Source organism: Manacus candei, unplaced genomic scaffold (genome assembly GCF_025592945.1).
Source record: "Manacus candei isolate 608988 ecotype Guabito, Panama unplaced genomic scaffold, ASM2559294v1 h1tg000005l, whole genome shotgun sequence".
In the NCBI taxonomy this organism is placed as follows: domain Eukaryota; kingdom Metazoa; phylum Chordata; class Aves; order Passeriformes; family Pipridae; genus Manacus; species Manacus candei.
Window position 1 is genome coordinate 18,046,653 of NW_026138053.1, and position 16,341 is coordinate 18,062,993.

The following is a 16,341-nucleotide window of genomic DNA, read 5'->3' on the forward strand; positions in this document are numbered from 1 at the left end:
TGAGCTTAAAATCAGAGCTGTAACAGGGACTTATTATAGACAATATTTTGCAGAGTATTTCCAGTTACAGCTGCATGCTTTGAAGCTGTCAGCAGCATGCTGTTTTTCAAATAACCCTTTTTGTTGTCTTGTAGTTTTCTTTCATAACTTCCAGTCCCGGTGAATTGTTGTCAGTTTTAGCATTCAGCTGTATTAACAAGAGAGAGAGAAAGAAAATACTATTTTCCAGCCCAGGTAAGAGGAATTTGCCAGTGGGGAGGGCAAAGTCAGTGCAGAAGTTCTTTTGCTTGTGTTTTGTGGGAGTATGTCAAGGAGCAGAGCAGTGGCCAAGGTGGAAACTGATGTTTGAAACCCATTTCCCACAGTGGATAGCATTGAATTGCTTCATTGCCCTGAGGCTTTGAGGTGGAGAGAAGCATAACTGTAATTATAAGAAAAGAAAAGGTTGATCATCATATTGGGGCTTTTTCTGTTTTCAAGGTAGGTGCAGGGAGCTCTGATTAATGACAATAATAGCTACACTTATAACCTCATCGAGCTCTGCTAGGTATAGGGATGTGCATATTTTTCCCCAGCAGTGCTGACCATCAGTGAATAGAGGCATGGCTTCTTCCACCATCTGTATGTCAGGCAGAGGGAAGGATATAGAGCAGCGGCTGCTCTCTGGAACAAACGCAGAATGAACAAGTAGCAAAATACTAATGCACTGTTGAAAGGTGAAATTAGACATACGTGATTCAGTGCAGCCTACGGGGTCTGATATCTTGGCAACTGCTACAAGATATCCCCAATCTGCAGACAAAATAGCCTTTGTGAAGAAGCAGAAGATTGTAGTGTGCAAGTTAATGCATCAAAAGGCCAGAAAGAGAATAATTCACTTTCACCTTGCTACAGAGGACAAGCAGCAATAAAAGCTGTGCACTATTGGCAAGCTTTTTTTGTTGCTGTTTTTAACTCAACCCACAGTTCAGAGCTACAGCCACCTTGGCAATGTTCCAGCTGAAGCTGCTGACATCTCCCACCTAATCAAGTGCTGGATTATTTGTCCTGATAAATTGAAGCTGGTGCCTCATGAAAAGTCTTTCCTGAAGTACTTCAGTACCCTGTAATAAGATGGCAGATATCTGAATCAAGCCCCAGAGCAGACAGAGACTGTTTTTCTACTGGCTTTTGGTAGCAAGTGCAAAGGTTTTAAGACAAGGTGGCGTTGAGCTGGGAGCATGGTTGAGCATGATAAATTTCACATCTGGGTGAAAGGAAACTTGAAGGTGTACTGAATACTGGTTCATACTGACTACATACAGGCTGCACTGCTAACCAGAAAACACTTGCCCTAAAAATTACTTCTTTCATGGGTGGAGCTCTGAGGAACATACTTGTTTTGAAAAGGAATTCTCTTTGGCTACTGCACTTTCTAAGAGTTGGAGTTACTGAACTGTTAGAGACTTGCCTACTGTTCTCAGTCTTTTGTGACTCAATCCCTGGTCTGAGCCATTCAGGGTAAATAAGGTTTTTTCTTTCTTTAGCATATACTAAGAAAAATGTTAATATTACAGAAGCAGGGATGCTCTATATGTTGCTTTTGTACATTTACTTTGACAGGTAAAACGGCCAGGATAAATCTCATTAAGATAAAGGTATTACTTGAAAGCATTTGTTTTTTTCTCTCTTGGTTTAACTCCTGGAGAAAAAGCAGCAGTTCTCAGGCAAGAAACATCTTTATGTGTCACAGTCACCTATACTGTGCCTCTTGTAATACTGTTTTGCTCTTTTTCAGGGGAATCCCTACATGTGCAATAATGAATGTGATGCAAGTACCCAAGAACTGGCTCATCCTCCAGAACTGATGTTTGATCTTGAAGGAAGACATCCCTCCACGTTTTGGCAGTCCACAACTTGGAAGGATTATCCAAAGCCTCTTCATGTTAATATTACGCTCTCCTGGAACAAAACCATTGAGCTCACAGACAACATAGTTATCACTTTTGAATCTGGCCGTCCAGACCAAATGATCCTGGAGAAATCACTTGACTATGGACGAACATGGCAGCCCTACCAATACTATGCCACAGACTGCTTAGATGCTTTTCACATGGATCCAAAATCAGTGAGGGATTTATCACAGCACACAGTCCTAGAAATCATTTGCACAGAGGAATACTCTACTGGGTACATGACAAATAGTAAAATAATCCACTTTGAAATTAAAGATAGATTTGCTTTTTTTGCTGGACCTCGGCTTCATAACATGGCTTCTCTTTATGGCCAGCTTGACACAACCAAGAAGTTAAGAGATTTCTTTACCATCACGGATCTGAGGATAAGACTGCTTAGGCCAGCAACGGGTGAAATATATGTAGATGAGCAACACCTGGCACGCTACTTTTATGCAATTTCAGACATAAGAGTATATGGAAGGTAAGTGAATATATAAGTTTAGAAACAGGCATGTGTTTGATTTTAGAAGTTATTCAAAACTGTTTATTTCCCTAAACATGGTGACATTTTCTGTGAAGACATGTTCATTGGAAATCAGGCTCACCTGAAGGCCATTTCTGGTCATATTAGAAGTTTCTGACTCTCACAGGACAAAGTCCCGTATGTTCTCAGGCACTAGCCTTGGATCTTGAGCCCTAGGTCTCACAAGCAGGATAGCATTGCTTCATATGTTGGCTCAGGAATTCACCCTGGAATTGAGACACTTTCTTCTTTTATGTAGTTGGAGCCTGCTCTGAGAACAGTTAACTAAAAACAGAGATTCTGTTTTATCATTTGACTTTTCCAGGCCTTTAATGTAAGCTGTGATTGATACAGCAGCTCTTGCCTGAACCCTTCCCACTAGGTCCAGCTGTGAACAAGGAGGGCAGCAGAGAGTAGAGTCCATTCCTTGTACTTTAATTAGCTCTGAAATGCAGTGAAGCTGATTTAAAATGGAAAAAAAAGCAACAGTGTTTTAGAGAGACTGATTTGAATATAACAAAGATGATTATTCAGCTGGAGTCAAGACAAAGACTTCCCTCTAGGGCAAGCGGTGGCCAGTGTCAGGTGCTGTAGTCCCAAAAATAATAACCTTGTGATGACATTCCTATCAGGAAATTGTCTTCCCAACTCAGACTAGCAATTGACTGATGCTCTCAAGCAGGAGGGTGATCCTTTTACATGTGTCTTGGATGCCAGTTTGTTCCGAAGAAATAAATGGGATCATCTCTATTAGCAATTCACTCACCTCTCTAATATACCTTATCTTTCTCCTCTGTTTCTTCTGTAGAGAGTTGAAGTCTTCCATTTTAAAAAACTTTTTTCTTTTTTTTAAGAGAAGCTAAGTATCAAAACAAATGGAAAAGCTAATGCACCTTGGAAGGCCAGGGGCTCTCATTGCAGACACAGAACTGAGTGAAAAAAAATAGCGACTGTGATTATATAAAACACTGGTGACTATATTTTTATTATTCCTGTGGTGAAAAATCAAAATCATCAAAATACATTTCTTAGGACTGTAGATTTAGTATGTAGTTACGGTCTTCTGTATCCACACCAAATACATACCCATACATGAAGGATCACTAATTTAACATTAGAAAGTATAAGATAAATGTTGCTGTTTTAAGAATTCTTCTTTTAATACTCATTAGTTACATTGTAAATAATATTTCCGAAGTCTTTTGGGAGGGCTAAGTGGATGTAAACAGCTTAAGATACTGTTTTAATTAGTTTGATAAAATTAGTCTCAGTGTAGAAAAAAAAATTACACCTATGTTCTGTTTAATGTGTATCCTTTCTCCACTGGGTTCCACATAGGTTAGCTCTACTGAGGCATCATATCAAAGCTCAGGATTTGAAGATCCTTAGGCTTTAAGGAAAGCCTGCTCCCCATCTGAAAACCCATTTGGAGCTTAGTCTGACTTCAATTAGACTATCAGTGCTTTATCAAAGAAAGCATCTGAAGGATTAAAAAAGGGTGCATTGCATGCAAATTAGAAACAGAAACCTTCTGAGAACATCTGGGGCTCAGCAATCTTGTGAAAAATTATCTATAGAAATGAAGCGTGACTGTACAGAGAACTTATCTGATGCTGATGCTTGTTGTCTAAATGCTGCAGTAATTGGACACATGCTTTAAAAGAAATATCTGATAGGTAATAGTACCTCACTAGATTAGATTCATGTGAATTCTTATCACTGTTCTGCTAATGAGAACAGCTCTTTAGGGATTTGGTGCCGTTTCCTTCAGTATCTTGTGAACCCTCCTTGTTACAAATGTATTTTATTTTGCTACAATGTTTCATATTATGGGTTTTGAGACCCAGATATTTGTATATATTTGGTAAAGATAGCTCAGACTATTCCATGGAGATAGGATACAAAGGGACATTACCAAGGAACTTGACATGTAGCGGGTGAGTGATGCTAGCAGACACTCTTTAAAGCTAGTCCTTTTTCTGAAAAACATAACCTGTAGATTAAGTATGGTTAAAATCACCAAAGTTCATAATAGCATATTTCTAAAGGCAGCATAAAATGTAATTTGTTTCATAATGTGTTTTAAGGGACAATGACAGGGAAAAGCATCTATCTTAAAGCCACTATGTTAAATATATGGGATACTGGGGTGGTTAATACTTCACAATGAATTATTGATTTGCCCACTTAATATAGGGTTTGTTTTGTCATTGGTTTGCATTTTGCTGTGAAATAAGGCTGATGTATGTTGCATTAGTGATGAAGACCTGTGTCCTCTCAATGAACGTCTTCCCTTCTCTATTACCACCTGTTTATTCATCTTCAATTTACCACTTCCATTGTGTATTTATTAAGGTGATGAAAAAAGGAAACATGGCTGTTAGCAATTTCAGCAACCCCATTGTGCTGACATTATTCAAGAAACCTAATAATCCACGTGAACTAATTCTGACTTACTGATGGTCTGCTTCACTAAATCAGGGTAATTTTTTCTAGTGAATAATGGACGTTGTAGTGTGCCAGTACCTTAATTAAAGAGACCCTCTCTTAGTCTTGATCTTATTTTAATTTACAGGGTAATACTACAATAATATCACTAATGGAAGGTACATTAAAGGGCATAAAGTAGCATTAACTGTATTAAATTATGGCACTTGTGTTAATTAACTGCTGAAGCAAGATGGTGCAACGACTAGAAAGGTCAACTAATGCATAAAGAAAGTCTTCTGGGATGGGAAGCTAAGAAAGAGCAGACATTTTTCCCCTGGTCTAGCCTTGCTGCAGAGGATCAGAGGGTGTCCTGTGCAGTAACCTCAGGAAGGTTTCTCTCACTTTTCTGCCTGCAGAGGTGGCTTGAGCTGTCTGCAGGCTCTGCCTGTCTCTGACTCCTTGTGAAGAACAGTCTTGGCAGTAAGCCATGAGGTACAGGTCCGATTTTTAAACTTTTTTTTTTTTTGGTAGAAGTAGTTCACTAAAATGCTGATAACAATTCCTTTGAAGTCAAGCAAAAGGTTCCTAGCAGATTTTGGATCAGACTGCTAAAGGTTTAACAATGTTAATTTTGAAGTATTTTTGCTCTAACTGTTATATTTTTAGTGACATGTACATTTATACACTGTAAATTAACTGTAATTTGGGATGCTAGTAAAAAAAACATTGTCCCAGTGGGTAACAGAATGACTAGCTGGCTAAAACAAAGGCTCTTATTGCTTTTGAATGATTATGTTTTGATCTAAGAGCCACCAGTTTCTTTCTGACACCAGAATATCCAGCCTCTGTACAATATTATTAAGCCCTTTGGAATTTATTTTTATATACTCTTCTCGCCTTGAAGCTTCTGTATTTAAGCCCCAGGGTTTTCTGACCCCATCTCAGCTACGATTCCTGTTCCAGCAGCAAAAGAAACCTCTAACTCACAGTACACAAATGAAAAGTAACCTCAATTTTAACACTTTCTTGCTCTCACATTATCTCTTCTAAATTTAAATCCATCTCAGTATCTGAATAAATTACTCCAAAGGAAAGTATACTTTCTACTTAGGGGCTTGGGACTTTTCTGTCTTCTTAGTCAGCATACCCCTCCTGCCAGTTATGACCCTGAACCGCTCAGTGAGGCTGTGGTGGGTTTGGGGTGGGTGAGTGCCCTTCCCCTGAGTGGGGAGCTCTCCCTGCCACCTTCAGCAGTCCCACAGGGGAGGCTGGGCTCTGCTGGGTTTCATCCTCTTGCTTGTTCTGCCAATCCAGTCTATGGATGGATTACTTGGATTAAAACTGCATGTTACTCTGTCATACACTTGGCATAATATCCCTCTGTAATTTACCCAAAACCAGAACTTTTCCCTAGGGAAGTGATAATAGATAGAAATGCTGTCGTTTTATTTATAATAGAAAATGTTTTCATTGGTGTTTAGCCCAGAACCAGACCATCAATATTAAGATACATAGGCTCCTAGCTTTTGAGGAGACAACTGAATACCATTCTTGCTTCTAATATTTATTTACTGTACTTGAATAGTCTTTGTTTTACAGGAACACTTGCATAAGCAGCTTGTTCTCCTTTGAGATTTCTACTAGTATTTGGAGGGAATCTAGCAGTTTCTCTGATTAAATTATGAACTCATTAGAGAACAGGAAAGAAAAAGAAATGTATGTATTTAAGAGTGTGTCAATTTATCTTTAACTGCCAAATGCAATTTGCTTTTTTAATATATTGTAATATGTCACTAAGGAAAATGGTCCATCATTTTCTGTAAACAAATCTAGGATCATCAGGAACTGAAATAATTAAATGGTCACAGTGTATATTCACACATGAGCAGTCTCCAGTGGTTTACTCAATATAGGTGTCCTGGGTGGGTTTTACTCCTGCCTGTGTTCAGATAATACTGGTTTCCACCCTCCATCACAGCAACACATGTCCTGTCCATCAGCTCAGTGTGGTCTGTCAGAGTGACTGGAAGGGGAGCAGAGCAGTAGAGCCTGAATGCTGTCCGGGACTCTCATTCTGCTATATGCTTTTGAAACTAGTGGGTTTAAATCACCAGGTTTCACTCACCACCCTTGCTCACTAGCATTTGATCATCTTTTCTTGGCTCGTTTTGCAAGATGTCAAGTATTTCCATACTGATTTCCCCCAGCTGTCTTTCAAGGAAGCTCAGTATCGTGCAGGATCGGGGGGTTTTAGGAGATGCACCAAGCCTTTTTGTAGTATAATTCATTTTGCCATTGAATATTAAAGGAGTAGAGATAAAACTCCTGATGAAAGAAATGAGAATATTTTTCTTTCTGTGTTGCTTTGTATGCTGAAAAGCTATCCAAAGAGCCTTTCTGAATAAATTCATTGATTCCAATAGCTTGCAGAAACTTTCTTTCCTTTAAGCTTTTCATTTGAAAAGAGTTCAATTTAATGCAAACACTGAAATAAGCTTAAGGATCTCCTGGATCACATACACAAATGATTCCTGGCACAGGAATGTCCTTCAGACTGAGGTTAAAGCTGCAGTGGTACAACATATTATCACATTAAAAGTTTAAAAATTTCCAACTATTTCACAAGTAACAGGAACTACCAACTTTTTGGTGTGTGTTTATTTGGGGTCTTTTAAGTTTCCATTCTGATCCTTTCCATGGGTCTCAGCATGGTGGTATTACCTGCTATCTCAGTACCTAATTACATGTGCTTAGGAGCTGATTTTTCCTGGACACTTCTCAGTGTGTGAAGTGCCACAGGAGGTAGTAGTTGAAACCAAAATATCCACGTGCTTTCTCCTGACACTCTGTTAATCTCTTTTTGTTATCCGTAATAAATAAGCGCTCATTCGGCTTTTCTTGATATATGGAAATATTTGAAACTTTGCTGTCTGTCCTCTTACTTCCCTTTAGAACAGTGCCATAGTACGCTCTGTATCACTCCCTGTGTGTTATGAGAAGTATTGAAACGAGACTAGTTTCAAATGAGATTAGTTTCAGATACAATCCTGTAACTCCAGAGTAGTGTTAGTGAAGTTACTGTACTAATCCAGAGAGCTTCAAATGCATGTAGGAGGAACAAAGGAAAACAAGTGATGGAAAGGAAGAGTAGACAGAAGGAAGGAAAGAAAGAAAGAAAAGAGGGAGGAGTACAGAAGGAAGAAGGGTATCCCAGCTTCTGCTTAAAAGAAATCAGGAAAAAAAACACACCTCTCAGCCTTTTTATGCTCTCTCATCTTTGCATAATAAGGCTGATGTAAAGCAAGACAGTTCTGCTAAGTCCAGTGATAGTATGGCCAGTCTTCGCAAGCGAAGATTTGGGAAAGGTCTTTACCCTTCGAGCCTGTGCAGTGGATTTTTTAGGTGAGAGACTGTGCGCTGAACTGAGCCCACCCTTTAATCCTGAAGTTCATCTGCTGGGGCCAAGCAAGCTTGGACAGTGGCAGTGAGATCCTCAGGACGTAGGTTTGTTTAGAGTGACCTTCTCTTAGATGGATGGTCTTACAGGGCTGATGAGCTCCATCTGCCTGGGGGAGTTTCCCTGACCAGGAATCGAACCCAGGCTACAGCGGTGAGAGTGCTGCATCCTAACCACTAGACCACCAGGGGTCCCCCAAGTCCAGTGATACAGTCACATGGAAAGACCTATTCAGAAACTGGAAAGGGAGTTAGTAAAGGTCAAGGTCTAATAGTATCATTATGTGGGGTTTGTGAGAACCCTTCCTCCCATTCACTCTTGAGTCCATCTCTGGGATTAATGTGCCTCAGCAGTACTAGTGACCCGTGTACAAAGGGAATTGTCATGGTCCCTACTTGATCACAGCAGGCTGTAGTGCAAAAAACCTCAGTAAAGCACGGGTTTAACATTTTGTTAACTGGGTTGAACAACAGGGTAATTTTTCAACACTGCTGTAATTTTGTTTTCATAGAATATAATCTTGTTCATGGAAAATTAAGGAAAGAGCTACAGAAACAAATGGCAATGCTGTGAATTTAGCAGGCAGCAATATGGTCAGGGAAAAGATGAGGAGTTATGCTGCAGGTAATATTCCCAAGAGGAAGTCTGGCTGCTGATACATTCAGAAGAGCATAATGTTAGCTGCAACCCTTCACAGAAAAACAGGCTGTGTTCTGGTTAGATTTGTGGGACACAGTAGAAATAAAAGGATACTGAATAGCAAGAGGTGTCCTAATGACACTAGGAGGGAGCAGAAACTTCTTGACATGCTGCCACTCCTGAGTGAGACCACCTTTAATTTTTGCAGCATAGCGAGTCCTTGGAGCTTTGGAGTCTGTCCGTGAACAGCATCTGGTTCCTCTCACAACAGTTCATCCAGACCTTTATGCTGGAAATGCTGCTATACTCTGGAGTAACATAGCTGTACTTCACTGGCAATTATTTTGACATTTCTGGGGTGTTGGACACCATTTTAAAATAAGCCAAAACTAAACAAAAACATTTCAGGAAGGGACTGATAATCCATAGCTTTATACTGTAGGTTAAGTCTGATCAGGTCTTGGGACATACCGTGGATAATGCAATACATGGTACATACATAAGCCCCTATTCTAGTGCTGGAGGGCAATTTTCTAAAATTATGCTCTTTCTTTGAACCCTTGAGTTTATCTTCTGACTTTGATGTTTTTGAAAATGTCAGTAGTTGTCTGCTTCTTCCTTGTAAACTCCCTGGAAGACTTTTGATTCTTTTCATTTTCTCCCTTAAATCTATTTGTGCCTTTGAGGTAGTTATGCAGTGTTTTTCCTCTCTGCCATGTAGCATGCCCACTTCCACCCTCTCCAGATGTGTGTTGTTCCATGATATTAGTCAGTATCTGATATATTAAGATTTATAAAGTACTTTGAAATACATTTAAGAAAGACTGGTAGAGAAGCACAGTGGATGGTTATAATCTGTCCTCTGTGCACCATCACTCATAAAACAGGCATGGAAGGGAGTAGTGCTACAAATGTTAATGATAGCAATGCTGTCCTGAACGTAGAGTGACATGGTGGTTCCCATTTAACTGCCACCGGTATTTCTGTTACACTGCACATTAAATCTATTAACAACCAAAAAGATAAAATTTTATTACAATAAGGATATATACATTGAGAAATGCGTCTTCACACTCAATTAATTAGTTACCATTTACTGTTTTCACTTTGCTCGGTGACATGTGGTATATAAATCATTACAATATGTTAAATGCAAATGGTTGGTAATAGGGTAACCATCTGCTCACTGTTGGAAAGTTAGCATAGGAATATAGTAACCTGTACTTCTAGTAACGATGCTAAACTCACATCCCTGAAATACCAAATAGCTAAAACCAGCTGCCTCCACTAATGCCAGCATTACTAATACATCTCTTACCCTTTTCATTTGCAGAAGTAAACCACATATTGTAAGAGGTAATTTTGTTCTTCATCTTGAACTTGATTTCAAGGCTGTAGTCTGTAACAGCAATGTGAACCACCGTAACGCAAAGCCTGATCTTTTTCTTATATTGTGTTGAGCCCTTTTGAACAGCCAATAAATAAACAGGCTGCCCACTCTTCTCAGGACATCTTTTCATCCATAAATATAATTAAACTCTCTTCCTCCCCTAACCTCAGCTGCCAGGCCCTTCTTCAGGGATGACATTATTTTGTAAGTGATAGATAGTTGGCGCATTGCTGTCTGGTAACATATTACACTAGAGACCAGCAAAAGGTGCCTGCCATCTAATAACCTCCCATGCCCTATGAGCATTAAAGATCACTGCTGCAAAGAGGGATCAATTATTTTGCCACAGACATGTATTATCAGGGGCTGTCACATACCTTCGTAATGAGCTTTTCTGGATACCCAAGCGACAAAGTAATGCATTGGAAAATTAGTAGTAGGACAAGAGTGAAGAACTGCCTGCCAAAGTTGAGGCTGTGCCTTCAAGCTAGAGCTTGAAGTTCCTCCTCCCCTTACCCATTCAGTCATCTGCTGGTCAGGGTCACTATCACAGTGCTGACATACTGGCTCCCCCATCAGTAATATATTGCACTATCACCTATTAGAGAGATTAATATGTTCCTGTACTAAATTCCCAAGACATGGCTCTCAGCATTAAAGATGCTGAGGAATTAATTTGGCTCCGACTGTCTGAATGGAAAAGAAGTTTGTGATTGCATCAAAGTCAGATGCTGCTGAGGCTTGCTCAAGCTATGTTGGGAGGGAGGGTTGGTGTTTTTTGCGGGAGTTTTATCTGGCATGGCAGTGTCTGATTTAAGATTATCCTTCCAGGGAAGCACCTGCAGGGGGAGGAGGCTGCAGGAGAGCTCATTAGCCTGGCAGTTTCTCATCCCTGGAATGGATTACAGAATAAGATGCTTGGTCTACAGGATCTAGAAAACCTGTGGCTTTGTGTGGGTGTGCTGTCCTGCAAAGCTTTCCAAGTTTAAACAAATGTTATAGGGAGACCTTTCGTGCTAACACGTTTTCCTTTGTTGCCTTGCAAAAGGAGAAGCACTGGCTGAAGGCTGCACATGTTTGGTGACGCCATTTTGGTTCACAGTGAACACTTACCTGTTTCAAAATGGGGTGTCTGCACTTCAGAGTTATCTGGAGCATTTATAGACAGAGATGTTGTGATGAGCAGCACTTTATAATTCCTCACAGGCATGGTGCCAGAGCTGGGAATTTGATAAGCTGAGGTCCTGAATTGGATTCCAGCGATGGTCACAAGTTTTAGGAAGCTCTCATTTGAAATTGCAAGCAGAGGAAAAACAGGATTCTTTCTCTTTAATTGCATTAGTTTTATTGAACTGAAGCATTGCTTCAGTTCCCAGAACACTTTATATATATTTTAATGCAAGTTACCAAAGACAGAATGGTTGCAGAACCGTTTATTGTTTCTGACTTTTATATTCGATAAAACTGATTTTACTCATTTTGCCCTCTAACTCTCTTGTGCATTAAGAATCTTTAGACTTTGGGATGGTGTTTACTGAAGTTGTCATAAACACAGTAATTTAACTTCTTTGGTTTGGTAATGCTTCTATAGAGCTTTTGTTTAGGCCTGTTCAGAAAGTCAGTCTAAGCCACATGAACATGAAGTGGAGTCCAGGAAACTCTGGTAGCATTTTGTGCAGGAGAGGGAACATGATATTCATTCCCTCAGTGGCTGATCCCTTTTAATTGGCCTTAGATTTTTCTCATTGTATTTATTGAACTGTGAGCTGTTTCTTCCCAGTTAGAACTGAGGCTGTTGATTGTGTCATGTAAGCACAACCATGAATTGAAAATTTTTTTTAAAAAGCCTGCCATTTCCACCCCCTAGTTAGAGCACAGAAGGTCCCACAACCTTCTGCTCCACTGGGGGAGCAGAGACGGCAGGAACAGGGTGCAGCGAGGGCAGCTGGGACAGGGGACAGAGCTGCAGTATGACAAGGCATCTGTTTTGTCAGTGACCCACTTTGAGAAATCCTCCTTCCCTCCTCCCACACCCTGCATCCCTCCAGCTGCTCATTTCTCACTGTCTTTGTTTCTGTCTTTGGTGATCATGACTCCTTTAGTTGTAGTGCGTGGGGAGTCGCTGCCCATGTGGCTCAAAGAAGGAATTGAAACCTTCAGCAGGAACATCTCAATTTACAAAGAAAAAGTAAACCTATTATACTTTGTCAATGCAGAAAATTGCTTATCATTTAGCAAGCTTCATTAAAGATCCTGTGCTTATGGAACCATGCCTCCCTTCCTTTGAATGCCCCTGAAATAATTCTTCCAGCAGGACAGCAAAACAGCAAGGAGCCAGTTACATTTTTAATGACTTGTGTCCCATAGGAATTGCAGTCTGCCAGCAAGGGCAGCTACTTCCTCTCTGCAACACAGGAGAAAAATTAAAAGGTGGGAAGCTGTGGTTCCAGAATGGTGTGTTATAGTTATTAATGAGGTAAAGATCAAACAATCTGAGTGTCATTAATTGCTAATATTCTGCTACTGAAAATTTTTAACCCAATCCAAAAGCTAGATGGGAGAGGGAGTGGGGGATGGAGAGAAGTAAAGGGTTTCATCCCCCTTTCCCGTTTGATTTTTTCCTGAATGGTGAAGGGGAAGTGGAGAAACAGTTGGATGAAAGGAAAAGTAAAATAACATTTAATTTCTCCTCTACTGTACATGTCTCAAAAGAAAGTTTCAACAGTGTAGAATCCTTACACACCCAAACCAGTTTGTATCATTTTACCTTCTCATCAGATATATCAGTTAGTCACTGCAGAAGTAACTATCAACGTGGTGATTCCTTCCAGTAGTAATCCTTTCAGGTAGATGACCACAACAGCCTCCATTCTGACAGGTACAAATATCTCATGTTTTAGACTTGATGTCTTAAAATATACATCTGCACTTTTGTTTTTTACAGATACTGAATGACTATATTGAGAGATCAGATTCTGAAATATCTCTTCTTTCCAATGGCTACTTTTGGAGACTAATGCAGACTTTGGATTTTGTGGTCTATGTGTTTGTTTGTTTGTCTGTTAATGCTTCATAAAATATAGATGCTTTAAAGAGGAGGGATGCAAGACAGCCATACCACCAGAATGATTCCACAAGCAGGTGCAATATATAGTTTTAACACAGTTCATTGGTTTCCTCACTGTACAGTCATACCCAGGTTTTGACTAACAAATGCACAAGTAGAGTGTAGCTGACATGGAGCCTGCTTGTGAATTGTGGAGAGGAGAGATATATGCTCTAAAGGCTTCATCCAAAGAGCATCACATTAGATTTTTAGAGGCATTTGGCATTCAAAATTAAATGACCTAAAGGTGGTTTAGGGCTGACTCTTGGAAAAAATTAGGGATTTCTTAAATTTTGATTGTGTTTTATTATACTAGGGCTTTTGAAAAATGTCTTCCCCATATTAAGACCACAAAAAAGGCCTACTCCCAAAGAAAAAGGTTCTGCAATTTAAATTTGGCTGAGTGTATGTTGTAACAGAAGAGAGACCTTTTGGAGAGTTGTGCAAATATTTGCTGCAATGCAAACATAGTTAATATAACACAAAGTCCAGACTCAGTGCTCTGTATACAGGAGCTTCCTTCTAACTCCTAACACATAAAATGTGTACTTTTTCATATCCTCATAAATTTAGCAGATTTTAAAAGAAACCAGGTTTAAAAATTCAGCTGCTATAACTAAATTAGTCAAACAAAAAAGAGAAAGAATTGCCCTGAGGTGTAGGGGAGACTTCATCCCAAGAAATTTGCCAGCAACAGCCCAGGGCACTTGTCCTGCCTTGCAGCCACAGGAGCCAGGGCCAGTAAGACCGAGAAGGCAACAACTGTTTTGTCCTGGCTGCTCTTGGAATTCACAGTCTGCAGTGCATGCATCTCAACAGAATCCTGTTACAGACTGTCGTGGTTTGAATCTAAGACTTTTTTTTCTCTTATTTTATCAAGTTCTTTATCTTCAGAGGTAGGTCAGCATCTGAAAACCCAGACAATATCATAAAGGGGTAAAACAGAGACAAAACACAGGAGTGATTTGCATAGGAAAAAAAAAAGGAATAGAAATGTTGTATTCTGAAAGCTACATTCAACTTCTGTTAGAAGCAGCTTGAACAGGTGCCAGAAGCTTGTTACCTTTATGATATGATTATATTGGCCACTAAGTCATTTGGTTCAGTCCATTTGCTATATATCATGATAAATCTGTATATAGCAGAAAATCCACAAGTGCTGCCCTTTTCCTCTCCTGAGGTTTTTTGCTCGGTGTGAAAGCAGAGAACAGCTTTAACAAGATCTGGGGGCAACTCTATGTCCTGTGTAATGCTCCCCCCTCCTGGCTTGTGTAGGTCAACAGAAGGAAATGCTGAGCAGGCATGAGAATAAATGAGGAACAACAATGAACAATAATGGTGGGGACAGGAGGTGATGACTGCCATGGGCACCATCCTAAATCCCAGTGGAGCTTTCTCCATCCTTCTTCTCTGCAACTCTGTCCGAGAGAGAGAACACAGCTATAAAACACATCAGACACAAACACCAACTCCTTCATCCCCAGAGTTATTACTTCCAAAAATATTTTCTAATAAAGTGGTCATTGTGGTTTTTTTCTTGATTTTTTATTTATAATTCAGGTTTCTCATAATTATGCCTAAGTTCATTAAAGATAAAGCTCTGTGTCATGCAAGCATTCTTATAAGGACACTCTCAGGGCACCTTGTCTCTTCCTACTCATCAGGTCTTCAGGACAAATACTTCTTATTTTCAGTTGATGGCAACTCTCTGTCCGTGTGCAAATAAAACCCAATTCGTTTTGAACAGCACTCTCCTTATGCCCTAAAGAATGCTTTAATGCAAGGAAGCTCTTGTTCACCATCTGACTGTCTGTGCCCCAAATCAGATCCTGTCCCATCTTGCTAGATATGTTCCTTGTAATAGCCTGCTGCTTGAGAAATAGATGCTGCTAGACATCCCGGTATTAATGACTTTTTTTTTCAAATCCAGGCTCTTTCTTTACCTGCATCTGGTAGTTCTCCATTATTTTTCGTAGAGCTATTTATTATATATATATTATATTATATATATATATATATATATATATATGAGCATTTTACTTCCAGATTAGCTCATTCTTTGAGAACACAAACAGCCTGTATATTTTCCAGTGGAGTTTGATGCTGAGGAAGCCTGGTTGACATTTCAGGGAAAACTGAAAAGTTTGTATGGGATTTTAAAAACTGTGTTATGCAAGACAGAATTGCTAAAGTTTGTTCTTCAGTATAAACATGTACTGATTGTTTCTGTCAGCAGTATTTCACAATTTGCTTTCCCCTATGACAGCCTTACATTATTCATAACTTGCAATCTATTCCTTAAATTTTCAGTTATAAGAATTTCCTGGCGGGGGTCACACAATATGAAGGGAAGTATTGATTTGAAACATTTAAAATATAAATGAAGTTGTTTAGTTCTTCTGGTACATGGAATAATAGTCACTGGATCAAATTCGACCTCCCAGCATGTCTGTTTTTGTAGACAACAAAAACATGTTCGCAGCTTCTCAGTGGACAGTGCAACTTCTGTGTGAACATTGTTTGATTTACCCAGTATTTGTTAAAAACAAACATGAATAATAAATGTTTCAGTGCACTTGAAGGCCAAAAACAATCATTATTTTATTTGCATCTGACATTAGGTCAGAATTTTAAGACTTTGCTTTAAAACTACCAGCCCTTTGCCACCTAAACTTATCAAAGCAGTGTCATCAACCCCATTTCACAGACGTACACAAAGCCTCTTGTCCCATGTCATGTGAGTTTGGGGTTAGGGCAAGTATTAACCCCAGTGGCAGACCTACTTTGGTCCTGGGGGAAAACCAGTGTTGGTGGTACCACGATAGGCAGGCCTGTGCATGTCACCTGCTTGCTGCTCCC

General features: G+C 39.7%; 1 protein-coding gene across 11 annotated transcripts in view; it reads left to right on the plus strand.

The window, feature by feature from the left end:
* NTNG1 (netrin G1) overlaps nt 1-16,341 on the plus strand; it is a 497,227-nt gene that overhangs the window by 411,921 nt on the left and 68,965 nt on the right. For all 11 annotated transcript variants that reach the window (XM_051800381.1, XM_051800372.1, XM_051800440.1 and 8 more), the window contains one exon: nt 1,778-2,418. In XM_051800381.1, the coding sequence (XP_051656341.1) occupies nt 1,778-2,418 (641 nt within the window). The remainder of the gene's footprint in view (nt 1-1,777; nt 2,419-16,341) is intronic.